Source organism: Cetorhinus maximus, chromosome 19, assembly GCF_964194155.1.
Source record: "Cetorhinus maximus chromosome 19, sCetMax3.hap1.1, whole genome shotgun sequence".
NCBI classification, from domain to species: Eukaryota; Metazoa; Chordata; class Chondrichthyes; order Lamniformes; family Cetorhinidae; genus Cetorhinus; species Cetorhinus maximus.
In genome coordinates, this window is record NC_135897.1 from 20806541 (window position 1) to 20833415 (window position 26875).

A 26875-nucleotide genomic window follows, 5' to 3' on the forward strand; every position below is an offset into this window, starting at 1 on the left:
AGTACTATATATTTTTTCTTTATTCTTTCATGTGGGTGTCACTGGTAAGGTCAACATTTGTTGTCCATCCTTAATCGCCCTTGAACTGTGTGGCTTGCTAGGCCATTTCAGGGGGCAGTTAAAATCAACCACATTGCTGTGGGTCTTGGAGTCACATGTAAAGATGGCAGATTTCCTTCCCTAAAGGGCATCAGTGAACATGCTTTTACAACAATTAATAATAACTATTGAGACTAGTGTAATACTCCAGATTTATTAATTTAATTCAACTTCCACCAGCTGGCACAGAGCATTAGTCTGGGCCTGTGGATTACTAGTCCAGTGATATTAACACTACACCACCATCTCCTACATGGCTCGTGTCTGTCTGTCAATTCCTATATATGTTCCATATATAACAGGTTTAAAAAAGACAATTAGCTCCTAGGTGATGCAAGCCATGGACGTGCTTGGAAGGAAAGACTTGCATTTAAGTACTTAGAAGTATTTTGTGAAGTTAGCTGAATGAAAAGATATAAGTTGTTGCTATATAATATTTTACACTTGCAAACCAGGTGTGATAAAATAAAAGAAAACCATTCTTATCATCAGGAAGTTAAAGTCTAACATTATCTAGCTAAGTGACAGACTTGTGCTGTCCTGTTGCGCTTCCTGTCTCCTCATTTGTTGAAATTGAATGAGTTTAATTTTTAGTCATTGTGTGATCCAGTCTATGGTCGGTGTATCATGGGGTTGTAATCCAGTCTACAGAAGGTGTATCATGGGGTTGTAATCCAGTCTACAGAAGGTGTATCATGGGATTGCAATCCAGTCTACAGAAGGTGTATCATGGGATTGTAATCCAGACAACAGTAGGTGTATCATGTGGTTGTAATCCAGTCTACAGAAGGTGTATCATGGGGTTGTAATCCAGTCTACAGAAGGTGTATCATGGGATTGTAATCCAGTCTACAGAAGGTGTATCATGGGGTTGTAATCCAGTCTACAGAAGGTGTATCATGGGGTTGTAATCCAGTCTACAGTAGGTGTATCATGGGGTTGTAATCCAGTCTACAGAAGGTGTATCATGGGGTTGTAATCCAGTCTACAGAAGGTGTATCATGGGGTTGTAATCCAGTCTACAGTAGGTGTATCATGGGGTTGTAATCCAGTCTACAGTAGGTGTATCATGGGGTTGTAATCCAGTCTACAGTAGATGTGGAGAAAGGTTTTCTGTCTGATCTGCAGAATCTGTAGAAATGTAATCCCATCCATGATGGTTTACGATGAGCATCCTTCATCGGTCACTAGTTTGGTAGTTTTGAACCAGACGAGTTGCATGGCCCCAATTCTGTCAGCATCCTGGACATGGTAAACCTGAAACTGGAGACAGTGCAAGAAAATGAATTTTTGGGGTCCTTAACACAGAATAACAAAGTGTAGAAGGAGGCCATTCAGCCCATTCAGTCTGCACTGGCTCTCTGAAAGAGCATTCCACCTAGTCCCACTTCCCTGCCTTATCCCCGTAATCTTGCACATTCTCTCTTTTTAGGTAGAAATCCAATTCCCTTTTGAATAGCTAAAAGCTACTGCGGATGCTGGAAATCCAAAACAAAATAAAAACAGAATTACCTGGAAAAACTCAGCAAGTCTGGCAGCATCGGCGGAGAAGAAATCAGTCAACGTTTCGAGCCCTCATGGCCCTTCAGCAGAACTGAAGCATAGTTTCAACAAGGGAGAAATATAAATTGGTTTAAGGTGGGTGGGGGGGAAGAGACACATTGAGGGTGTGGTGTGAGCAGATAATCAAAAGATGTCAGAGACAAAAGGGTCAAAGAGGTGTTGAAGGTGGTGGTCTTTGTCTGAGAAAAGTGCTAATTAAGAATGCAAGACAGGATATTCAAAGTACAGCTCTAGTGGGGGTGGGGTGGAAAGACTAAAGGTTTTAGTTGTAGATTTAAAAATAATGGAAATAGGTGGGGAAAGAAGAATCTATATAAATTATTGAAAAAAAAGGCGGGTGGGGGGGGAAAAGAAACGGGGTGGGGATGGGGGGAGGGGGGTTTAAGATCTAAAGTTGTTGAATTCAATATTCAGCCCAGAAGGCTGTAAAGTGCCTAGTCGGAAGATGAGGTGCTGTTCCTCCAGTTTGCGTTGGGCTTCACTGGAACAATGCAGCAAGCCAAGGACAGACATGTGGGCAAGAGAACAGGGTGGAGTGTTAAAATGGCAACGACAGGGAGGTTTGGGTCTTTCTTGCGGACAGACCGCAGGTGTTCCGCAAAACGGTCGCCCAGTTTGCGTTTGGTCTCTCCAATGTAGAGGAGACCGCATTGGGAGCAACGAATGCAGTAGACTAAGTTAGGGGAAATGCAAGTGAAATGCTGCTTCACTTGAAAGGAGTGTTTGGGCCCTTGGACGGTGAGGAGAGAGGAAGTGAAGGGGCAGGTGTTGCATCTTCTGCGTGGGCATGGGGAGGTGCCATAAGTGGGGGTTGAGGAGTAGGGGGTGATGGAGGAGTGGACCAGGGTGTCCCGGAGGGAACGATCCCTACGGAATGCCGTCAAGGGGGGTGAAGGGAAGATGTGTTTGGTGGTGGCATCATGCTGGAGTTGGCGGAAATGGCGGAGGATGATCCTTTGAATGCGTTTCCAGGACTGTCACTGACCTCATCTCCTCTGGAGATCTTCCTCCCACAGCTTCCAACTTGATAGTCGCCCAACCTCGGACGGCCCGCTTCTACCTCCTACCCAAAATCCACAAACAGAACTGTCCTGGCAGACCGATCGTGTCAGCCTGTTCCTGCCCCACGGAACTCATTTCTTGTTATCTTGACTCCCTTCTCTCTCCCCTTGTCCAGTCCCTTCCCACCTACATCCGTGATTCCTCTGACACCTTACGTCACATCAACAATTTCCAGTTCCCTGGCCCCAACCGCTTCCTCTTCACCATGGATGTCCAATCCCTCTACACCTCCATCCCCCACCAGGATGGTCTGAGGGCCCTTAGCTTCTTCCTTGAACAGAGGCCCCAACAATCCCCATCCACCACTACTCTCCTCCGTTTGGCTGAACTTGTTCTCACACCGAACAATTTCTCCTTTAACTCCTCTCACTTCCTCCAAATAAAAGGTGTGGCTATGGGTACCCGCATGGGCCCCAGCTATGCCTGTCTCTTTATGGGGTATGTGGAACATTCCTTGTTCCAGTCCTACTCCGGCCCCCTCCCACAACTCTTTCTCCGGTACATCGATGATTACTTCGGTGCTGCTTCACGCTCTCGTCGGACCTGGAAAAATTTATTAATTTTGCTTCCAATCTCCACCCCTCCATCATCTTCACATGGTCCATCTCTGACACTTCTCTTCCCTTCCTTGACCTCTCTGTCTCAATTTCTGATGATAGACTGTCCACCAATATCCATTACAAGCCTACCGACTCCCACAGCTACCTCGACTACAGCTCCTCACACCCCGCTTCCTGTAAAGACTCCATCCCATTCTCTCAGTTCCTTCGCCTCCGTCGCATCTGTTCTGATGACGCTACCTTCAAAAACAGCTCCTCTGACATGTCCTCCTTCTTCCTTAACCGAGGTTTTCCATCCACGGTCGTTGACAGGGCCCTCAACCGTGTCCGGCCCATATCCCGCGCATCCTCCCTCACGCCTTCTCCTCCTTCCCAGAAACATGATAGGGTCCCCCTTGTCCTCATTTATCACCCCACCAGCCTCCGCATTCAAAGGATCATCCTCCGCCATTTCCGCCAACTCCAGCATGATGCCACCACCAAACACATCTTCCCTTCACCCCCCTTGACGGCATTCCGTAGGGATCGTTCCCTCCGGGACACCCTGGTCCACTCCTCCATCACCCCCTACTCCTCAACCCCCACTTATGGCACCTCCCCATGCCCACGCAGAAGATGCAACACCTGCCCCTTCACTTCCTCTCTCCTCACCGTCCAAGGGCCCAAACACTCCTTTCAAGTGAAGCAGCATTTCACTTGCATTTCCCCTAACTTAGTCTACTGCATTCGTTGCTCCCAATGCGGTCTCCTCTACATTGGAGAGACCAAACGCAAACTGGGCGACCGTTTTGCGGAACACCTGCGGTCTGTCCGCAAGAAAGACCCAAACCTCCCTGTCGCTTGCCATTTTAACACTCCACCCTGTTCTCTTGCCCACATGTCTATCCTTGGCTTGCTGCATTGTTCCAGTGAAGCCCAACGCAAACTGGAGGAACAGCACCTCATCTTCTGACTAGGCACTTTACAGCCTTCTGGGCTGAATATTGAATTCAACAACTTTAGATCTTAAACCCCCCTCCCCCCATCCCCACCCCGTTTCTTTTCCCCCCCCACCCGCCTTTTTTTTCAATAATTTATATAGATTCTTCTTTCCCCACCTATTTCCATTATTTTTAAATCTAAAACTAAAACCTTTAGTCTTTCCACCCCACCCCCACTAGAGCTGTACTTTGAATATCCTGTCTTGCATTCTTAATTAGCACTTTTCTCAGACAAAGACCACCACCTTCAACACCTCTTTGACCCTTTTGTCTCTGACATCTTTTGATTATCTGCTCACACCACACCCTCAATGTGTCTCTTCCTCCCCACCCACCTTAAACCAATTTATATTTCTCCCTTGTTGAAACTATGCTTCAGTTCTGCTGAAGGGCCATGAAGGCTCGAAACGTTGACTGATTTCTTCTCCGCCGATGCTGCCAGACTTGTTGAGTTTTTCCAGGTAATTCTGTTTCCCTTTTGAATACCTCGATTGAACCTGCCTCCACCATCCTTTCAGGAAGTTCGTTCCAGACTGCAACCACTCTCTGGGTAAAAAAATTTTTCCTCACAGCATTTCTACTCCTTTGGCCCATTATTTTGAAACTGTGCCCTCTAGTTCTTGATGTACTCTTGAGAGGGAACAGTTTCCCACTATTTACCCTCTCCATACCCCTCAGGGTCTTGAATACCTCTATCAAGTCTCCTCTCAGCCTTCTTGTCTCCAAGGAAAACAGTCCCAACCTCTCCAATCTACCTTCATAGCTACAGTTGATTATCCCTGGAATCATTGTTGTGAATCTCTTCTGCACTCTCTCTAATGCCTTCACATCCTTACTCAAGTATGGTGCCCAGAACTGGACGCACTACTCCAGATAATGCCTAACTAGTGTCTTATACAAGTTTAACATGACCTCCTTACTCTTGTACTCAGCTCCCCTATTAATAAAACCTAGGATACCATACACTTTATTAACTGCTCTCTCAACATGCCCTGCCACCTTAAATGACTTATGTACATATACACCAAGGTCCCCTTTTTTCTGCACTTCCTTTAGAGTTTCTCCCTTTGTTTTATACTGTCAATTTATTTACAGTTTATCCTGTGGAAATTGCCACAAATGTGAGTGACATTTACAGTTGTAATTCAGCCAATATATCCAGCAGACCTGTGTACTATCATATTGAGATGGTGAGTACACAGAATCTTGCTTTGTCATTAATATTTAAACTTATTGTATAAATGTCCTATTACCACAATCTAGATTTTCATAGCACATCCAAGCATATGGAAAAGTAAAAACTGAGACAAAGAAGATTTTAGCAGCATAACTAAAAGTTAATCAAATGATTGAGTTTTAAGGTGGGCCTAAAGAAAGAGAGGGCCTAGATGGCTGAAGGCCACAACCATTAGTGGTGAGATGAAGGGAGGGGAGAATGGACAAAAGGGCTATGTCATGGGGGGCTGGAGGACATTACAGAGAAAAAAGTGTAAGAGAATGGACAAATGTAATGCAAGTATGAGAAATTTAAATTCGAGACACTGGCATACTGATAACCAATGTATGGCAGCAAGGATGAGTGATGGGTGATCAGAACTCAGTGCAGGATGGGATACAGGGAGCAGAGATATTGATGAGTTGAAGTTTATGCAGATTGGAGGATGAGACACGAGGCAGGAGATAATTGGAATTATATCTCCAGAGCTGGCAAAGGTGTAATTAAGGGTTTCAGCAACAAATGTGATGCAGCAGGGTGCTGCTGTAAAGATGGAAGTACAGTGGGTGGTCTTTGTGATGGGGACTATATGGCCGGAAGTTAGAAGGTTGTAAGTTCAAGTCCCACTCTAGAGACTTGAGTACAAAATCTAGGACTGACACTTTGGTGCAGTTCTAAGGGAATGCTGCACTGTTGGAGGTGCTGACTTTCAGATGAGGCATTAAACCAACGCTCCAAGGCCCTCTCAGTTGGAAGAAAAATATCCCAAGGCACCATTCTGAAAAAGAGCAGGGCAGTTCTCTCCAGTGTCCTGGTCGATGTTTATCCCTCAATCAACATCACTAAAGCAGATTGCTTGATCATTTTCAATTCCTGTTTATGGGAATTGCTGTGCAAATTGGCTGCCTTGCATCCTACGTTACAATAGTGACTACACTTCAAAAGTATTTTGTTGGTTATAAAGCATCTTGGGGCATCCTGAGGCTGTGTAAGTAGCTCAATAAATGCAAATTATTTCATTTATTCTCATATGGAATTTGAAGCTTGTGATTGAATGGGACAATTAAGATCTGAAAAGTCTGGTCCATGACTGGGCAGCGGGATGAAGTTCGCGGTGAAAGTACAAAGTTTGTGGCTTTGACAATGGCTTCAGTATTCCTAACAAGGGAGTAGCTACTCATCCAAGACTGAATGTTGGCCAAGGAGTCTGACAGCACAGAGGTAGTGGAGTGCTTAAGAGAAGTAATGGTGAGGCAGAGCTGTATGCTAGCAGTAGGGAAACTGGCCCCATGTCTGGGATTGATGCCATCAAGAAACAACACAAAGATTAGAAAGAAGAGGGTGGTCAAGGTTGTTCCATGAGAACTTCCAAAGAGTTGTTGCAGGGCTGGTTAGAGAAGTCATTGTTACACATGCTCTAATACTGATTGGTAACTCAGTGTGGCACTAAGCAACGGCACTTCCACCAAGTTGGAGAATAGAGGAGCGAAGTTGGACGGGAATCGTGTGGTCACCTGTGTCAAAGACTGCAGAGAGACTGGGCGAATTAGGAATTAGCAGAGTCAAAGCCACAACTAATGTCATTTGAGGAAAGGAAGGCTAGAGATGGACCAATGGTTTGCAAGGACCAAGGTTTCAAGAGTGGGTATTTCGAGTGGAGTGGTGATGGTGGTTTTGAAAGCACCCAGGAAATGCACCCATTTACGATATTAGTTAAAATTGGGTCCTGAAAGGCAATTGGGCTGTCAGCAGTTTAGTGAGAATGTGTTTGAAGTAAGCCCGTGACAGGTTTCTTGAGAGGGATTAACTTAGCATCGGCATGAAAGAGGAGAGAAGAAAAACTAGAGAGTTACAGGAATTTGGGGTTCGGGCTATCCATCCATCCACCTGAACTCCATATCCTTTTGTAATCTTGTCTGGAAAAAATCTATCAATCTCAGATTTAAAATTATTAATTGTGCTAATATCTACATTTTATTAAATGTTTTCTGGAAGTCCATATAATGTCCATAGATGTTCCTCTGTTTACAATTTTAGATATTTCCTAAAAAAAAATCAATTAGGCTTCTTAGACATGACCAGAAAATGAAGGAACACACTGGTATGGGGGTCCATTAGAGCAGGGGGATGGTGTGCTGCTAGGACTGTGAAAGCGTGGTGAAGGGGTGCTCTGCAAGCTGTTGTCACAAAGTCCTGTCCATCTGCACCTCAAAGCTAATCTCCCTCCAAACCGGAATTGTTGCTGAACTAAATGCCACACTGCTGGTCTTTCTCACTTCACTGGCCTGTCATGCACATGGTTACCCTTTAACATGTTTCTCTACTTATTGGGGGCAACTTTTGCCTGCTTACCGCCACACGTGAGTGATGGCAGTGGGAGTGAGGGGTCATCAGCAAGGGTATGTGGGTGATGTGGGTAGCTCTCAGCAACCCCGCCCTCCTCCACCACGTTGCCAGTACTGGCTGCCCATCCCTAAATCAGGCACTGAATGCCAATGAATGTGTCTGCTTGTCATGCTCCCCACATGGTGAGTGCCCAGCCCACTGCTGAGTTACCAGTGACAGTGGGATAAGGCCATTAGTGGGCACTAAGAGTTTCATAGAGCAGGCCAATGGAGGGGTTAGAGTGTCCACGGGCTTTCCCACCACTCACTTAATTGGGGTGGAAGGCAGTGTGGGAAGGCAGCGGGGTCCCCAACCACCACCTTCCTGCCCAATTAAATATCTCACCACCACCAAACTCGACATGAGGGGAGGGCATTAAATTCTGCCTTCTGCAACTATTCCATCAAATCATTTTAACAAAACACCTCAGTCAGATCACCGCTCAATTTTCTATACTCAAAGGAAACAAGCCAAGTCTATCGTTCCTGTCCTAAAATGAATGCAGTGGTCTAGCTGAGAGGGAGGTCTTGTGGCACAGTGGTAGTGTCCCTACCTCTGGGCTGGAAGCTCTGGGTTCAATTGATGGCCATGGAAACTCTTTCGAGTTACCAACAGTCACAGATTGCAACTTCTTTCGAGTACAATTACAGTTCTTGGTTTTCCGGGAGTGGGACATGAACCCACAACCCTCTGATTCAAAGGCGAGGGTGCTATGGACTGAGCCACAGCTGACACCTCTTGATGGCCATGGAAGGTGCGTTTATAACATAGCCAAACAGATTGATTATCTGCCTGTAAATCCTTCCTGATTGCAGGTGGTGAGAATGGGAGAGTTTCCTGGTCAGCCATACTGCAGAAGTCAACAGCAAACTACTGCAGTACTTTACTAATCATAATCATGGACCAGTCCAATGGGAAGTCCATAGTTGCCAATACCCTCTTAGGTATGGTACTTAAAGTGGGAGAAGGATTCTAGATGGGGATCTGACTAAGATTCTGTACAACTGAATCATAGCATTGTAATCAAACCCCTCAACGCTTTATTAGCTTTTTCACTTGTTTTTTGTACCCGTCTACTAGATTTCAATGATTTATGTACTTATGGGCTTCCAAATCTCTTTGCTTCTCTATAGTTCCCAGCTCTCACCATTTGGAAAATATCCTGATCTATCTTTCTTGGGTGCAAAGTGAATGACTTCACACTTGCCACATTAAACTTGGTCTGCCATAATTTTGTCTACTCACTTAAGCTTTGCCCTTTTGCAACTTCCTGTTCTCATCTTCTCAAATTAGTGTCATCTGCAAACTTGGACATACAACTCTCAATTCCTTAATCCCATCATTAATGAGGATAGTGCAGTGTTGAGGCCCCAGAATAGATCATTGGAAAATATGACTTTTCACACTAAAAAGAAGCAAAATGCTGCAGATACTGGAAATCTGAAATAAAATCTGAAATATAAACAGAAAATGCTGGAAAAGCTCAGGAGGTCTGGCAGCATCTGTGAATAGAGGAACAGAGTTAGTGTTTCGAGTCATAAGGACTCGAAACGTCAATTCTGTTTCTCTCTCCACAGATGCTGCCAGACCCGCTGAGCTTTTCCAACGTTTTATATACGAACATGCGAACTAGAAGGAGTAGGCCATTTGGCCCTTCAAGCCTGCTCCAGCATTCAATAAGCCTGAATGTTGTCCAGGTCTTGCTGCATTTGGACATGGACTGCTTCAGTATCTGAGGAGTCGCGAATGGTGCTGAACATTGTGCAATCATCAGCAAATATCCCCACTTCTGACCTTATGATGGAAGGAAGGTCATTGATGAAGCAGCTGAAGATGGTTGGGCCAAGGACACTACCTTGAGGAACTCCTGCAGTGATGTCCTGGAGCTGAGAACCACAACCATCTTCCTTTGTGCTAGGTATGACTCCAACCAGCAGAAAGTTTCCCCCTGATTCCCATTGTCTCCAGTTTTTCTAGGGCTAGTAAACCTTCTCTAAACTGCTTCTAACGCATTTACATCTTTCCTTAAATAAGGAAACCAATACTGTACACAGTACTCCAGATGTGATCTCACCAGTTCTTTGTACAACTGAAGAAATACCTCTCTACTTTTGTATTCAATTCCCCTCACAGCAAATGATAACATTCTATTATCTTTCCTAATTACTTGCTGAACCTAGACACTAACCTTTTGCAATTCATGCACTAGAACGCCCAGATTCCTCTGAATCTCAGAGCTCTGTAATGACTCACCATTTAGATAATATGCTTCTTTTTTATTCTTCCTGCCAAAATGAACAATTTCACATTTTCCTACATTATACTCCATTTGCTAGGTCTTTGCCTACTCACCTAACCTATCTATGTTCTTTTGTAGCCTCCTTGTATCCTCTTCACAACTTACTTTCCTACTTATCTTTGTGTCATCAGTAAATTTAGCAAGCATACCTTCGGTCCCTTTATCCAAGTCATTTATATAAATTGTAAAAGGTTGAGGCCTCAGCACTGATCCCTGTTTTTATTTTATTGCTTTTCACATCCTGCCATTTTGCAAATAACTCAATTTTTATATATTACTGAGCAGACTAAGTGCAGTGGCACTGAGTTTAAAGTGACCCTAACCAGAGGTCATTAAAAGGACCATTGGAGGCCGCTCTTCAAACAGGTAATTCTCTGATTTTTAAACAATGTTTCTAGAGTTAGGAAGTGCAATAATATCGGCGTCATTTAACTGGCATTTTCACCTGAATTGAAACACCATTCAAATAGGTCCTAGGGATGAATAATGAGAACATGGTAACTGTTAGCAAAGGGATTACCCTCCTCTGTACGAAACCTGTGCTGTACCTACTCTGGGAGTGTTTGTTGAGACAGTATAGGCCGAACAAGCTTCACTCCTAATCCAATCTGTGCTGTATTTCAGCCAGGAATGTTTGATGAGATAGAATTGGGAGAACTTTGCTGTATTTCTAACCTTGTGCTATACCTCCCCTGGGTGTGTTTGATGGAAACTTTCCTCTGTAGCTAGCCCACAAAGTTTCTGACCTGGGATTTTTGATTAAGCAGAAATATTGATTTGTTTGTCAGTCCCCTCCATCCCCTCCAAAACAAGACCCAGATGTTTACCTTGTTTAAAATGATGTCAAAATAGGCTGTGTTCCAGTAAAGACCCTTGTCATCTTGGAGCTGCAGGAGCATCTTCACGTAACTGTCAATGCGCTGGCGATGGGTAGGGAGGAGGTGGGTCATGTGTATCTGTAGGTATTTCTCGGGTTTATCAGCGAAATCTTCCACTTTCTTGTAAATGGTTTGGAAGTCAAACGGGGGCTGAAAATCCTCGTGGAAAAGGTTGATCTCGTGCATGAAGTAGTTGGGGAGATTCCGGAGGGCAAGGCAGCGGAGCAGCACCACTAACATCCGATAAACAGAGGATTCCAGGTCAACCCAGTCCTCTGGAGCTGGGAAAAACTTCATGGCCCAGAGTAACACCACCTGGTAAAATTAAAAATATAGCTGGTAACGGTCAAACATTACACTTAGGATTATCACCATTTACGAAGTGCCATATAGGGCAGTGCCAGGCAAGGGACTTAAAGAGCTTTATGAAAATTGTAGAAGCACAGCTATTACATTTTTTTGCTCTTTACTCATTCTTGTGGGATGTGGGCATCACTGGCAATGTCAGCATTTATTGTCCATCCCTAAATGTCCTTGAGAAAGTGGTGGTTGTTGAAACACTGCAGTTCATTTGGTGTAGGTACACCCACAGTGCTGCAAGGGAGGGAGTTCCAGAATTTTGACCCAGTGACAATGAAGGAACAGCGATATATTTCCAAGTCAGGATGGTGTGTAACATCAAGGGGATCTTGGAGGAGATGTTGTTCCCATGTGCCTTCCTCTAAGAAGCTTTGGCAAATTGCTGCAGTACAGCTCCTTTCCTCTCTCACATTTAGATGATCCTTATCTAGATACAGGGCCAATAGCAGGTGGGACTGGCAGTTCCACTCATTGGCAATGCTGGTGGATATCTGGTGGATATGACTATGTAATTCATCTCACTAGACCTTTCCAACAATACGTACAAGCTTATCCACTGAGCTTATAACTTGTGATGCTTGGCTGACAATAGAACTGATGGGTTGAATTTTATGTTGGGGACAGGGTCCCCACCACCCACCTCTCCCATGTAAAAACTGTGGGCGAGCTCACCTGCTCTTGGCTGGCTCAACCTGTAGTCACTTACTGGCTGTCAGGCCTTTAATTGGCTCCAGTTGAGACTTCCACCCCCATCAAAGAGGAAGTCCCACCTCAAAGATCTGCCAGCCAATCAAATGGCTGGCAGCTCTCTTGCCCAGCAGCACCATTGGGAGTGGTGGCCATACTGGAACTGCAGACAGTCTCCAACTCCAAGGAGCCAGTCGCTGGCAGCTCCACCGAGGGGGTTAGGGTCGCTGGGATTGACAGGATGGGGAGAGTGGGGGGGAATGCTTTGTGCTCATCGGAGATCCTGCACCCCCAAGCTCAACCACAATGCAGCAAGGTTTTACCCGGTTACCTAAGGGCCTCAATTGGCCCATGGGCAAGAGAGCTGTCTGATATCTCCCCTACTGTGAGTGAAATACCCGTGGGGGCATGTAGGCAACTGGACGTTTTACAGACCACCCTCCAAACCCTACCTCACCCACCCTGGCTGCCAACAGGTCCCTAGGGAAGCATAAAATCCCCGTCATTATGTTCTGGCCTATTTGGTACTCTGGGTAATAGCAGACTTTCTGTGGGTCCTGTGTACCATCTGAATCCTCTAGTGCTTGCTCAGTTAACAGTCTGAATACATGCTAGGCACATCCATCAATTCTATTCCATTTCTGTCCTTGTTGGTTGTCCCTGATCTTGCCTCTTGAGTGTTAGTGGAGGATACACTCCGTGTCTGCATAGTAACTCAATTAGCCAGATTCTTGCAGATTCCATAGAGCACAAGGATATGCTGATGCAAAGGAATGGTTGAGATCATCCAAATTAAACTTGAACAAACTCCTATGGACCATTTGGGTCTAAGATGCAACACTCCATTTTATTTAAGCCTCGGATGATTATGACACACCCTCTTTAAAAGATTCCACGTGTACGTGCAATGTTTATATAAAAATAGTTCACTCACCTTAAGCAGGTTAAATGTGAGTCCTCGCTTATGTTCCCCTGGAAGCCAGTGGTCAGTTTTAATCCTGTCCAGCAGGCACAGGCTGTCCAGACGATGGCCCCCATCAGCATCTGCTCTCTCTAGCAACTTCCACATTGGTCTTTCAAAACAAAATCTGGATTTGGAACACACAACATGGATCTCACCTTCAGTGAAAAAGCTTAGTTCTTAACTAGATATGAAATAGGAAGTGTCCTAGGTAGCAGAGTTTGACATTAATGACTACTGGCATTCCCCAGCACCCAGATAGTGCACCTTATGGTGGTGGTGGTGCTGGTGCTGGTGGCTGTAATGGAGATCTATCATGAAGTGATCACTTAGTCTACTACAATATTCAGTTGAAAGTTGTCCATAGCATGTAAGAATGTGATCTGGATCAAATCTTTTAGGTCATTTGAGTATAGTACAACATTAGACTCCTATTGAGCCTTTTTTTATTTGTATGGCTGGGGAAACAGTTATAGTTCGCTGTCGAGGTTAACAATCTATCCAGCGGTTTCAGCTAATTCAGTGGGAATGGTTGGAATGCCACCAGGAATGGATCTCTCAGGGCAGGAGTTTACTATGTGGGCGAAGGTTTGACTTGGATGGCTGCAGTCACAATTTGAACTGTTCCTCATGTTCCACTTGTGGAGCAAGTGGCCTCACCTTCTCAGGGCTGTTCAGATTTTCCGTGGAAGGTTGAAACCTGGGTCCTCACCTCTTGGGTCAGTTACCAGTTGTTGTTGGTGATGTTTGTAGTCATCTAGGGGTATGCCATTGAGAGGTGGGGCTGTCATCAGTTTGTAGGATGTGGAGTGTGTTCCACTTGGGGCTACGGGATTTCAGACGAGAGCATGTTATTTTTTGAGGTCATGTGTCAAAGGGAGTGCGTCGTTAGCTGTCAGCCGGTGGTGTTCTTTGACGGGGATGTTTTCCCTGCGGACATCAGGAAGTTCAATACAAGCTAGCACAGGAAGCCACTCAAGCTGTGGTCTCAAGGTCCCAGAAATTATCCTCATTATTTCCTGGAGGTGGCTATCTATCATGATTATGAGGTAGTTCCTGAGCCAGCTTGAGCAGCAGTACTCTGCTGTTGGGTAGACCAGGGCGAGTGAAGAAGTGTGTAGTGTGTTGGCTCTGCTGCCCCAGGCGGTACCCAGCTGTTTTTGTATGAGATTCACTCTCATCTTGACCTTGGCTTTTCTGTTCTGGAGAGGTCTTTAGTTTGCGTTTAGGTCTCTAGTCTTTTTTTTCTCTTTTTCTTCAAAATAGCTTGTTAAGTATAAGATTAATATTGGTGTAAAAAAATTACAATAAAGTGTAAAGAGTGGGGGATTCTTCAAGTGTAAAGAGCAGGGATACTAGAGTAATTAATTAAGTAATTAAATAAAACAGGATAGCGATGGCAGGAAGGGTGATGTGTTGCTGCTGCAGCATATGGGAGCTTCTGGACACCAAGGTGATCCAGAGTGAGCATGTCTGTCGTAAGTGTTTGCAGCTTGAGGAACTTTGCATCTGAGTTAAGGAGCTGGAGTCTGTGCTGCAGACATTGCACCACATCAGGGAGGGGGAAAGGTACCTGGACACTTTGCTCCAGGAGGCAGTCACACCCCTCAGATTAGGTCATTCAAATTTGGTCTGTGATCAGGGACAGGAGGGTGTGACTGCAGGTGAGGCAGGTATGGGGGCCCAGGGGGTAGTATTTGAGGAGCCTTGGCCCCTGCAATTGTCCAATGGTTACAAGGTTCTTGCAAGCTGTGTGGATGAGAGTGGGTACTGAAGGGAGGATGAGCGAACTGACCACAGCACCATGGCACAGGGAGCCATTCAAGTGGGGGGAGGAAATAGGAATGTAGTAGTGGTAGGGGTCAGTATAACTATGGGGATAGATACTGTTCTCTGCAGCTGTGAGCATGAGTCCTGAAGGCTGTGTTGCCTGCCCAGTGCCAGGGTAAAGAACTTCTCCTCAGGCTGGAGAGGAACTTGGAGTGGGAGGGGAGGGGAGGGATCCAGTTGTCGTTGTCCACATTGGTACCAATGACATTGATAGGACTAGGAAGGAGGTTCTGCTGAAAGAATCTGAACAGTTAGGAGCTAAATTAAAAAGCAAGAACTTCCAAGATAATAATCTCGGGATTACTACCTGAGCCACGGGCAAACTGGCACAGGGTAAATAAAGTCAAGGAGTTAAATGTGTGGCTCAAAGATTGATGTGGGAGGAACTGGGGCACTAGCACCAGTACCAGGATAGGAGGGAGCTGTTCCAGCGGGATGGACTTCAGTTGAACCGTGCTGGGACCAGTGTCCTGGCGAATCGGATAACTAGGGCTGTAGAGAGAGCTTTATACTAAATGGGGGTAGGGGGTGGTTCGGAGAGGGGATACGTAGGCTAACAAAGCAAAAGGATATGGCAGCATTGCAGGGCAGCTATTTCGGTAATGATACCCAGAGTGTGACAGGAAGGGACAGAGTGTACAAACATTAAAAAAAGCAGCAAATAGGGATCAAAGGGAGAAAAAAATGGTATAAAGGCAAAATTAATGGCTCCTTAGTTAAATGCACGTAGTATTCAGAACAAAATAAATGAATTACAGCACAAATAGAGGTTAATGGGTATGATCTGATAGCCATTATGGAGACTTGGAGATCAAAGCTGGGCACTAAGTATTCAGGGGTATGTGACTTTTCGAAAGGACAGGCAAGAAGGAAAGGGTGGTGGAGTAGCTTTGTTAGTACAAGATGGAATAAGTGCGATAGCAAGAAATGACCTTGGATCAAAAGATGTAGAATCCATATCGGTGGAGGTAAGAAATAACAAGGGGAAGAAGACACTGGTGGGAATAGTCTATAGGCCCCTTGACAGTAGCTATACTGTAGGAAAGTGAATAAGTCAGGTGATAATGAGGGCATGTAAAAAAGGCAGTACATTAATCATGGGTGACTTTAATCTTCATATAGATTGGGAAAATCAAATTGGCAGAGGTAGCCACAAGCAAGAGTTCATGGAGCGTATTCAGGACAGTTTCCTAGAACAACCAGGGATCAGGCTATTTTGGATCTGGTAATGTGTAATGAGGCAGGTTTAATAAATTATCTCAGAGTAAAAGATTCCCTAGGAAACAGTGACCATAACATGCTAGAATTTAGCATTCAGTTTGGAATTGAGAAATTTGAATCAGAAACAAGTATGCTGAACTTAAATAAGGGTAATTACAATAGAATAAGGGCAGAGTTGGCTGGAGTGGACCGGGAAAGGAGTTTAGCAGAAAAGACGATTGATGAGCAATGGCAGACGTTGAAGAAAATTGTTCATGACTCACAACAAAGATATATCCCAGTGAGAAAGAAGGATTCTAGGAAGGGGATAAACCAACCATGGTTAACCAAGGAAGTTAAGGATAGTGTAAAATTGAAAGAGAAACATACAATGTGGTGTGATTAGTGGTAAGCCAGAGGATTGGGAAAGTTTTGGAAACGAACAAAAGATGACCAATAAATAATAAAGAGGGAGAAAATAAACTTTGAGCGTAAACTAGCAAGTAATATAAAAATGGACAGTAAGAACTTCTTTAAATATATAAAAAGGAAGAGACAGGCCAAAGTGAACATAGGCCCCTTAGAGAATGAGACTGGAGAAATAATGATGGGGAACCAGGAAATGGTAGAGGATTTGGATAAATACTTTGCATCAGGCTTCACGGTAGAAGACACTAATAGCATTCCAAAAATACTAAATAATCAAGGGGCAAAAGGTGGGGAGGAAATAAATACAATAACTATCACTAGAGAAAAAGTACTAGGGAAACTAATGGGGCTAAAGGCCAATAAGCCCCCTGGACCTGATGGTTGGCACCCTAGGATATTAAAGGAAGTAGCGACACAAATAGTGAATGCACTGGTAGTAATCTTCCAAGAATCCTTAGATTCTGGAAAAGTCCCAAAAGATTAGAAAACTGCCAATGTAACACCCTTATTCAAAAAGGGAGGGAGACAAAAAAACATGTAACTATAGGCCAGTTAGCTTAACATCTGTCATTGGGAAAATGTTAGAGTCTATTATAAAGGATGTACTAGCAGAGCATTTAGAAATGCATAATGTAATCAAGCAGAGAGGCTTCATAAAGGGGAAATCATGCCTGACAAATTTATTAGAATTCTTTGAGGAGGTAACAAGCAGGATATATAAAGGGGAATCAGTAGATGCAATATATTTGGATTTCCAAAAGGAGTTTGATAAGGTACCACACATAAGGCTACTTAATAAGATGAGCATAGGGCATTGGGGGTAGTATATTAACATGGATAGAGATTGGCTAACTAATAGAAGACAGACAGTTGGGATAAGGGCGGCATTTTCAGGATGGCAACATGTAACTAGTGGAATGCCACAGGGATCAGTGCTGGGGCCACAATCATTTACAATATATATTAATGACTTGGATGAGGGAAGCGAATGTACTATTTGCAAGTTTGCAGATGACACAAAAATAGGTGGGAAGGCATGTGGTGAAGATGACACAAAGAGTCTACAGAGGGATATAGACAAGTTAAGTAAGTGGGCAAGAACTTGGCAGATGGAATATAATGTGGGAAAATGTGAGGTTATGTATTTTGGCAGGAGGAATAGAGGAGCTGAATATTATTTAAATGGAGAAAGACTGCAGAAAGCTACAGCTCAGAGGGATTTGGGAGTCCTCATGCATAAATCCCAAAAAGCTAACATACAAGTTCAACAGGTAAAAGGGAAGGCAAATGGAATGTTGGCCTTTATTTCAAAGGGAATGGAGTATAAAAATAGGGAAGTCTTGCTAAAACCATACAAGGCACTAGTTAGACCACACCGAGAATACTGTGAACAGTTTTGGTCCCCTTATCTAAGGAAAGATATACTGGCATTAGAGGCAGTCCAGAGAAGGTTCACTAGATTGATCCCCAGTATAGAGGGATTTTCTTATGAGGAGAGGTTGAGTAGCTTGGGCCTGTTTAGAAGAATGAGAGGCGACCTTATTGAACCATTAAGATTCTTAAGGGGCTTGACAGGGTAGATGCTGAGAGGTTATTTCCCCTTGGGGGAGAGTCTAGGACCAGAGGGCATAATCTCTGAGTAAGGGGTCACCAATTTAAGATAGAGATGAGGAGGAATTTCTTCCCTCAGAGGGTAGTGAATCTGGAATTCTTTACTGCAGAAGGCAGTAGAGGCTGATCGTTAAGTATATTCAAGGTGGAGATAGACAGATTTTTAATCAGTAAGGGAATCAAGGGTTATGGGGAAAAGGTAGGAAAGTGGAGTTTAGGATTATCAGATCAGCCATGATCTCATTGAATGGTAGAGCAGACTCAATGGGCAGAATGACCTACTTCTGCTTCTATGTTTTATGGTCTTATGTTGAGGGTAGGTCAATGTACGGTCAAGAATGATGCTGAGATATTTTGGCTTTGGGCCATGGTTGTGTGGTTGGCCAAAGGACTAGACATGAAGTTCTTCCATGGCCTTTGAGTTGTTCAGGTAGAGGGCTGAAATGACAGTCTCTTGGCAGTGTTTGGTTGAAGCATCCATTTTCTGAAATAGGTTTGCAGAGAACATAGACTTTCAGTGAGTGTTTTCTCAATGTCCTGAAGTTCTTTGGCCTGGAATGCCAGGGCCAAGTCGTCTGCATATGCAAAGATCCGTGACTTTGCCACACACTGTGTCATAGACACAAGGTAAGTCAACAAAGGTGGTTCTTGTCTTCAGGCCTTTCTGGGAAGTGGCCTCAATAGGAGCCATAATGCCCGGTTTGGCTTTATTGGACTTCAACCTGTAAAGTCCTTTAATGGTATGCTACAATCTGAACTTTGACTGGATATTGCTGCTCGCTATGGTAATGGACACCAACATGACCTGATGATAGATCCCAAAGTGAATTCCATGGCAATGGATTATCATTGATTCAGTTGACCACCAAGTCATTTCTGAGATAATCCTAAATTTAGCATTTTGCCTGCTCCTAGGGTAACCATGCCAAGAAATTTAACCTGGATCCTGGCCAATAAGGTGACTTAACAACCTGAATTAGTATCATTAAATCATAGAAGTGTACGGCACAGAAGGAGTTCATTCGACCTGTCGTGTCTGTTCTGGTTCTTTGATAGAGCAATTGTGCTTAGTCCCACGTGCCTGCTTTGTGTCTATAAATCTGTAAATTTCTCACTAGCAAGTACCTGTCCAATTCCTTTTTAACATTGTTTATGGAATTAGTTTCCAACACTAGTTCCATCTTTCAGGTACTGTGGCCCAGATCCTGACAATTCTGAGTGAAAAAATTCTCCTTATCTCTCCTCAAGATCTTTTTCCAATGATTCTGGACATCTCACAATGTACCAATTCAATCCTAATCGTATAATTAATAAATACTTTAAACATTTATATAGATGAAACTAACCAAGATGTACAAACTGTTCAAAACTTCCTGTCTGTGAAGTCAAACACAAGGTCAGAGGTCGAGCTTCCCCAGAGCTGACTGCAGCACAGGACAAAATACATCATGTGGTCATTATTGTAGCCGTTGATTTACATTATTTCATCTCTGGCACCTCATTTCAAATCCAAACCATCTTGAGGATGCTGAAGTGATGGAATTTAACTATAAGCAGCAAGCTATTTTCAATTTTATTTGCAACATAAATGGCAAAGAAAGAAAGAATTTGTTTTTACAGGGGAACAGAATTTGATTCCTCCAAACACTGACAAAAATTCCTGAATCTTAAATAATGAAGCTCAACTTGACACACCATTCAATCTAGCTCAATTATTATAAGGAAAGAAGCCACTTTACCTCCATCGGTAGTAAGTTCCATTGCTAATGTCAATGTTCTCGGGAGTTGCCTGCTTGCTTGTCTCCGAAATGCCCTTCTCATTCTGATTACCATCCTCAAGAAACTTCTCTATGGCTCTCCTAACGACTGGAATGATGTTAACTCGTAAGGACTTCATTACATTTCTTAGAACCAGTGTTATCCGAGGACCATCAAAATTTAACAAAGAAGCATTCACATCTCCTGTAATGGTAAGAAATTTACTGTGGTGAGAGATTCTGTATGCCCAAGCAAGGTATTTGACTGAACTTGTTAACACTTTCTTGAAGCAGAGTTATTGTAATAAAGACCCCTGACATCAAGCAACATCATCACTAGGATCTCCTGTTATGTGGATACAAGTGCTGGGGGAGATTCATCACAGAAACGCATCAGTCTAAATTCACAGCCTAAATCAGGAGTGTTATCAAACAAAATCTGACACGAAGCCAAGGAACAAGATATTGGGTAATGTGGAAAAAGGCGTGGTCAAAGAGGTAGGTTTTAAGGGATATCTTAATGGTAGAGGAGAGGTAGAGAGGTGGAGAGGTACCTAACCCCTGAGTATGAATTGACCTGTGACCCTTTCCCACTCTTACTTACCTGACCCTGAGAATGATCTGATCTGTAACACTTTCCCATACATCGTTACCCAGCCAGAAAACAGAAATGAACAAATATTCTAAAGGACCCAGTGTAACCCTGGCCACCTGATAGAAATTGACTTGGCAGGCAATTGAAATATCCACAGTGATTCATGCAACGCACACTACCCTCCCCACCCGCCCCCGCCCCACTAATTTGATTACCTTCCCTGCAATGCAATTTGAACCTGCTGCTTTGAGCGGGCAAGAAGGATAGCCACCAAGAGACAGTGGAGTCCTTATATGGAAGATTAAGAGGTGATCTAATCGAGGTATTTAAAAGGATTTGAACAGATAGAAGAGAAACCATATCCTCTGGTTGAGGAATCAAGAATGAGGGGACACAATCGTATTGCTATTGGAACTGAGGCAGGGGTTAAGTCGGTTCACTCAGCTGATTCCTGGGATGGGGGTTATCTTATGAGGAAAGGTTGGACAGGTTGGGCCTGTATCCATTGGAGAAGGATACTGAGAGGCAATATTATTGAAATGTATAAGATCGTGAGGGTACTTGACAGGGTGGATGCTGAGAGGATGTTTCCCCTTATGAGAGAGACTAGAATTGGGGGGCACAGTTTAATGGTCGTGAGTCTATGGAACACTCTTCCCCGGAGGGTGGTATGGGCAGCTCATGGAACATTCTTAAGGCAGAGGTAGATAGATCCTTGAGTAACAAGGGAGCCAAAGAATGTTGAGGGTAGGCAGGAAAGTGAAGTTGAGGCCGCAATCAGATCACCATGATCTTATCATATGGCAGAGCAGGCTCGAGAGGCAAAATGGCCTAATCTTGCTCCTAATTCGTATGTCTGTATGTAGCTAGGTCAGGTGATGGCCCAGAGGTGGAAATAGGCGGTCTTAGTGACAGTGCGAGTATATGGCCAGAAGGTCATCTCGGGGTCAAATACAAGGTTGTGAACAGTATGGTTTAGTCTTAGACAACTACCAGGGAATGCCCCTAATATGTATTGAAATGAAGCTTAACCCCTGAGCAGCAATACAAGACTCTTCCACCTCCTAATATAAAATTTATGGCACGCACAACAATAACATTCCCAATCTTCCATTTCCATAGTGCTGATAGTGCAAGTTCAGGACATAGCTTTCAGACAGGGGGCTGGATTTTACAGCCCCCCACGTGTTTTCGGTGGGGGAAGCAGCGGAGCATGTAAAACATGTTGGGTGGCTAGCCCACCACCTTCCTGTCTACCCTGAACCTCCTCCCCATAATATGGGGGTCGGTAATGCCCACTGAGGAGTTCACCCTTGAGCATATTGAGGCCCTTAAGACCAATCATTGTCCACGTAAGGCCCTCAATCCGCCTCCGCTGCCAGAATACGCTGACCAGCGGAAGACTTCTAGAATGGGCAGGAAAAATGGTGGGAAGGAATAGGGTTATCTCATTTGGTGGTCCCCAGGTGTGTGCAATGGGATCATTTCCCCCCTATGATCTTAGCCCCCCCCCCCCCCCAACCATGTACTTTCCCACCTGGCCTCCAAAATCCAATGCCCCCACACCCCTCCCTAGTGTGCCTGATCCTTTACCACCCTAAAGGGGACTTACCTTGGTCTGGGATCTATTGATTTTCATCCTGTTTGCAGTCCTAGCAGTGCCCACTACTCATTCCAGCGCTGTTGGTACTGCTAGAGCTGCTGGCAAATCAGATTGGCTGACAGGTCCTGAGGGCAGGACTTCCTTCAGCTGAGGGGCGGAAGTCCAACTCTCACCTTGTTAAGGCCGCGGACGGCTTTGTTTAAAGTTGGTCGATTTGGGACCGACATTTGTTCCGGGGTGGGTGGATGAATTGATAGGCGAGCAGTACGCCTCCCGTAAAATTCAGCCCATGTTATAATTCTTTCTCTTCGGATTGTGGGGTTGGGGTTGAGGATTGTGGGGTGGGGGGTGAGGGTTGGGGTTGGGGGTGAGGGTGGGGTTGAGGGTTGGGGTGGGGTGTGCAGACTGGGGCGTGCATTGTTGGTATTTGTGAATGAATTATTACCACACTGACGCACTTACAAGTTAACGCACGAAGCACTGCGTATAAGCCCAGTGCTTCATCCAGTTTGAAGTCAGGTTATTTATTTTTTAATTTTTATATATATTTTTTTCCCACCTATTTCTATTATTATTTTAAAAATTTATTTCCATTCATTGTTTTATCCCCACCTTTCATCCTATTTCAATCTTTCCTCCCACACTGTCCCTTCCCCTTGCCCCACCCCCACTAGGGCCATCTGTCCCTTGCTCATTCTGCTTTCTACCCTTATATGTCACCATTAGCACCTCCTTTAGCCAGTATCATCACCATCAACACCACTTCGACCTTTTGTTTATGACACCTTTTGCAATCTCTCCTTTGCCTCCACCTATCACTGGCCTTCTATCCAGCTTCACAGTATATATTTCACCCCATTTCTACTTCTCTTTAGTTCTGAAGAAGAGTCATACAGATTCAAAACGTTAACTCTGTCTTTCTCTCTGCAGATGCTGTCAGGCCTGCTGAGTTTTTCTAGCAATTTTTGTTTTTGTTTCAGATTTCCAGCATCCACAGTATTTTGCTTTTATGTTGTATTGAAGCCTGGTTCTCGTGACTAAAAGTGGAAGACTTTCATTATCCGCATTTAGTCAGAATCAAAATAAGGCAGAGTACCTTGTAATTAATGCAAAATTCAGATGCCTATCCTCCATCGCCTTTAGTTACATGCCAAAACTGGGATGGTTGACAGGAGCTGAATTAGTCACTGACTGAATGAATCAATCTTGGACTGAGTTATGAAATAAAAACAGAAAATGCTGGAAACAGTAAAAAGTCCAGGCAAAAGTACAAGGAGGGAGAGAGAGACAGATTAAGAAGATAAAAGCAAAGAACTGCGGATGCTGGAAATCCAAAACAAAAACAGAAATACCTGGAAAAACTTAGCAGGTCTGGCATCAACGGTGGAGAAGAGCACATTTGATATTTCGAGTCCTCATGACCCTTCAACAGAACTAAGTAAAAATAGGAAAGGGGTGAAATATAAGCTGGTTTAGGGGGGGTGTTGGGACAAGAAGAGCTAGGTAAAGGGCCAGTGATAGGTGGAGATAATCAAAAGATGTCACAGACAAAAGGACAAAGAGGTGTTGAAGGTGGTGATATTATCTAAAGGAATGTGCTAATTAAGGGTGGAAAGCAGGACAAACAAGGTACAGATAGCTCTAGTGGGGGTGGGGTGTGGTGAAGGAGTACTAAAAAGGCTAAAAGGTAGAGATAAAACAATGGGTGGAAATACATTTAAAAATAATGGAAATAGGTGGGAAAAGAAAAATCTATATAAATTATTGGAAAAAACTAAAAGGAGGGGGAAAAAACAGAAAGGGGGTGGGGATGGAGGTGAGAGTTCATGATCTAAAATTGTTGAACTCAATATTCAGTCCGGAAGGCTGTAAAGTGCCTAGTCGGAAGATGAGTTGCTGTTCCTCCAGTTTGCGTTGAGCTTCACTGGAACAATGCAGCAAGCCAAGGACTTGAGGGAATTTGAAAAGAGTGTTTGGGCCCTTGGATGGTGAGGAGAGGGGAAGTGAAGGGGCAGGTGTTGCATCTTCTGCGGTTGCATGGGAAGGTGCCGTGGGTGGGGGTTGAGGAGTAGGGGTGCATTTCCGCCAACTCCAGCATGATGCCACCACCAAACACATCTTCCTTTCACCCCCCCTGGGTGCATTCCGTAGGGATCGTTCCCTCCGGGACACCCTGGTCCACTCCTCCATCACCCCCTACTCCTCAACCCCCACCTATGGCACCTCCCCATGCAACCGCAGAAGATGCAACACCTGCCCCTTCACTTCCCCTCTCCTCACCGTCCAAGGGCCCAAACACTCTTTTCAAGTGAAGCAGCATTTCACTTGCACTTCCTTTAACTTAGTCTACTGCATTCGTTGCTCCCAATGCTGTTTCCTCTACATTGGAGAGACCAAACGCAAACTGGGTGACCGCTTTGCAGAACACCTTAGGTCTGTCCGCAAGCATTACCCAGACCTCCCTGTCGCTTACTATTTCAACACTCCACCCTGCTCTCATGTCCACATGTCCGTCCTTGGCTTGCTGCATTGTTCCAGTGAAGCTCAACGCAAACTGGAGGAACAGCACCTCATCTTCCGACTAGGCACTTTACAGCCTTCCAGACTGAATACTGAGTTCAACAATTTTAGATCATGAAGTCGCTCCTCCATCCCCACCCCCTTTCTGTTTTTTCCCCCTCCTTTTAGTTTTTTCCAATAATTTATATAGATTTTTCTTTTCCCACCTATTTCCATTATTTTTAAATGTATTTCCATCCATCGTTTTATCTCTACCTTTTAGCCTTTTTAGTATCCCTTCACCCCACCCTACCCCCACTAGGGCTATCTGTACCTTGCTCGTCCTGCTTTCTACCCTTAATTAGCACATTCCTTTAGATAATACCACCACCTTCAACACCTCTTCGACCTTTTGTCTGTGACATCTTTTGGTTATCTCCACCTATCACTGGCCCCTTTACTTAGCTCTTCTTGTCCCAACACCACCCCCCCCCCCCCCCCAAACCAGCTTATATTTCAACCCTTTCCTACTTTTACTTAGTTCTGTTGAAGGGTCATGTGGACTCGAAATGTCAACTGTGCTCTTCTCCACCGATGCTGCCAGACCTGTCGAGTTTTTCCAGGTATTTCTGTTTTAGAATTAAGAAGATGCTGGAGACAAACAGTTTTTCAGCAAATATAAAACCAGTGGAGAGTGAAGGAACATTAAAGAAATGTCTGTGATAGGGAGGAAGAAAAGGAAGTGAAAAAATGGGTGATGGTGCAAGGCAAAGGGAGACGATAATGGAACAAACATGAATCAAAACGAGTCCAAAGGTCGAATTGTAAATAGTTACAGAATGTCTACAATATGGGAGTGGTGATTAAGCTGCTAAACCTGAAAGGCTGTAAACTGCCTGGCACAAAGGTGAGGTGCTGTCCCTCAAGCCTGAATTTTTAGCATTGAGTGGTCATTGAAAGACAGGCACAAATGAGCTGTTCTCCAGTAAGTTGAAAGTTTTGGTGTTATTTAGGTGTAATATATACTACAGTCAGTTGAGAGCTCAGGTATCAGAATGCTGAACGCAACAGCTTCCAACTCCCGTGCTGTGAATTCAGCTCCCAGCAGCTAAACCAGTTTTGCAAAGTTTCACTGTGAGTTGGCTGCCTGACTCAATGAGTTGTGCAATCCATGAAAAGGAAACTACTAACTTTGGAGGCAGGGGAAGGAACCCTCAAGCAGAGAACTAGGGCAGAGAATTTTCCTTCATCCAGTGTTTTCAAATCAATTAAAAATGATCAAACTAAATTGAAACAAATGAACACATCAACCATGGTGAATGGGTTTGGAGATCATTGTGTTCATGAATTACTGAATCACGGAACTTATAACACAAAAGGAGGTCATTCAGCCCCTCACGCCTATCGATGCCACCTCTTCGAAGAGGATCAACTGTTGATCAACTGCAGCTGTTTTAATCATATTTCCCCACTCTTTCTCCATATCCTTTTACATTCCCCCTTTTCATATGTTAACCCAATTCCCTTTTCAATTACATAATAATCTCTTGGAGGGCCACGTGATAAATTCTACATCCTAATGAACCACTGTGAAAAATTTAGTTTAATCTTTTTCATTCTTCTGATAATAATCCTCGAGCTAAGCCTGCTTATTCCATATTCACCAACCAATGGAAGAATTCTATTTATCCTCTCAAAACTTTTCATTTTGTAAACCTCTACCGAATACCTCTAATTTTCTCTGTTCCAGTGAAAAAGCCAAATTGTTTTAGTCTCACGTGATAACTATAATTTCTCATCCCTGTTTTCACTATGTTGCAGCTTCTCTATATGTCAAGTTAACTATGCAAATATAATTGAGCTGATAGATGCATGTTGCTTTTATTTTCAGACGTAATTTGAAAAGGCTTTTTTTTTATTCATTCACGGGATGTGGGCTTCTCTGGCTGGGCCAGCATTTATTGCCCATCCTTAGTTGCCCTTGAGAAGGTGGTGGTGAGCTGCCTTCTTGAACTGCTGTAGCCCATGTGATGTAGGTACACCCAAGGTACTGTTAGGAAGGGAGTTCCAGGATATTGACCCAGCGACAATGAAAGAACGGCGATATATTTCCAAGTCAGGATGGTGAGTGATTTGGAGGGTGTCTTACATAAAGCTTGACCTACATTGATTCCCAGTCAGCAATGCCCTGATTTTAAAATTCTCATCCTTGTTTTCAAATCCCTCCTTGGCCTCAACCGTCCCTATCTTTGTAACCTTTGTAACCAGCCCTACAACCCCTCAAGATCTCTGTACTCCTCC

The 26875-nt window shown here is 44.1% G+C and overlaps 1 protein-coding gene across 1 annotated transcript in view; it reads right to left on the reverse strand.

Annotated features, from left to right (window-relative positions):
• Nucleotides 1-239: 239 nt before the first annotated feature.
• Nucleotides 240-26875, reverse strand: part of LOC144693682 (protein mab-21-like 4) — a 29281-nt gene continuing 2645 nt past the window's right edge. The window contains exons 2-5 of the mRNA XM_078563571.1: nucleotides 19860-20082; nucleotides 13024-13177; nucleotides 10992-11357; nucleotides 240-1362 (exon numbers count right to left, since the gene is read on the reverse strand). Coding sequence (XP_078419697.1) covers nucleotides 1261-1362; nucleotides 10992-11357; nucleotides 13024-13177; nucleotides 19860-20082 — 845 coding nt within the window. The 3' untranslated portion in view covers nucleotides 240-1260. The remainder of the gene's footprint in view (nucleotides 1363-10991; nucleotides 11358-13023; nucleotides 13178-19859; nucleotides 20083-26875) is intronic.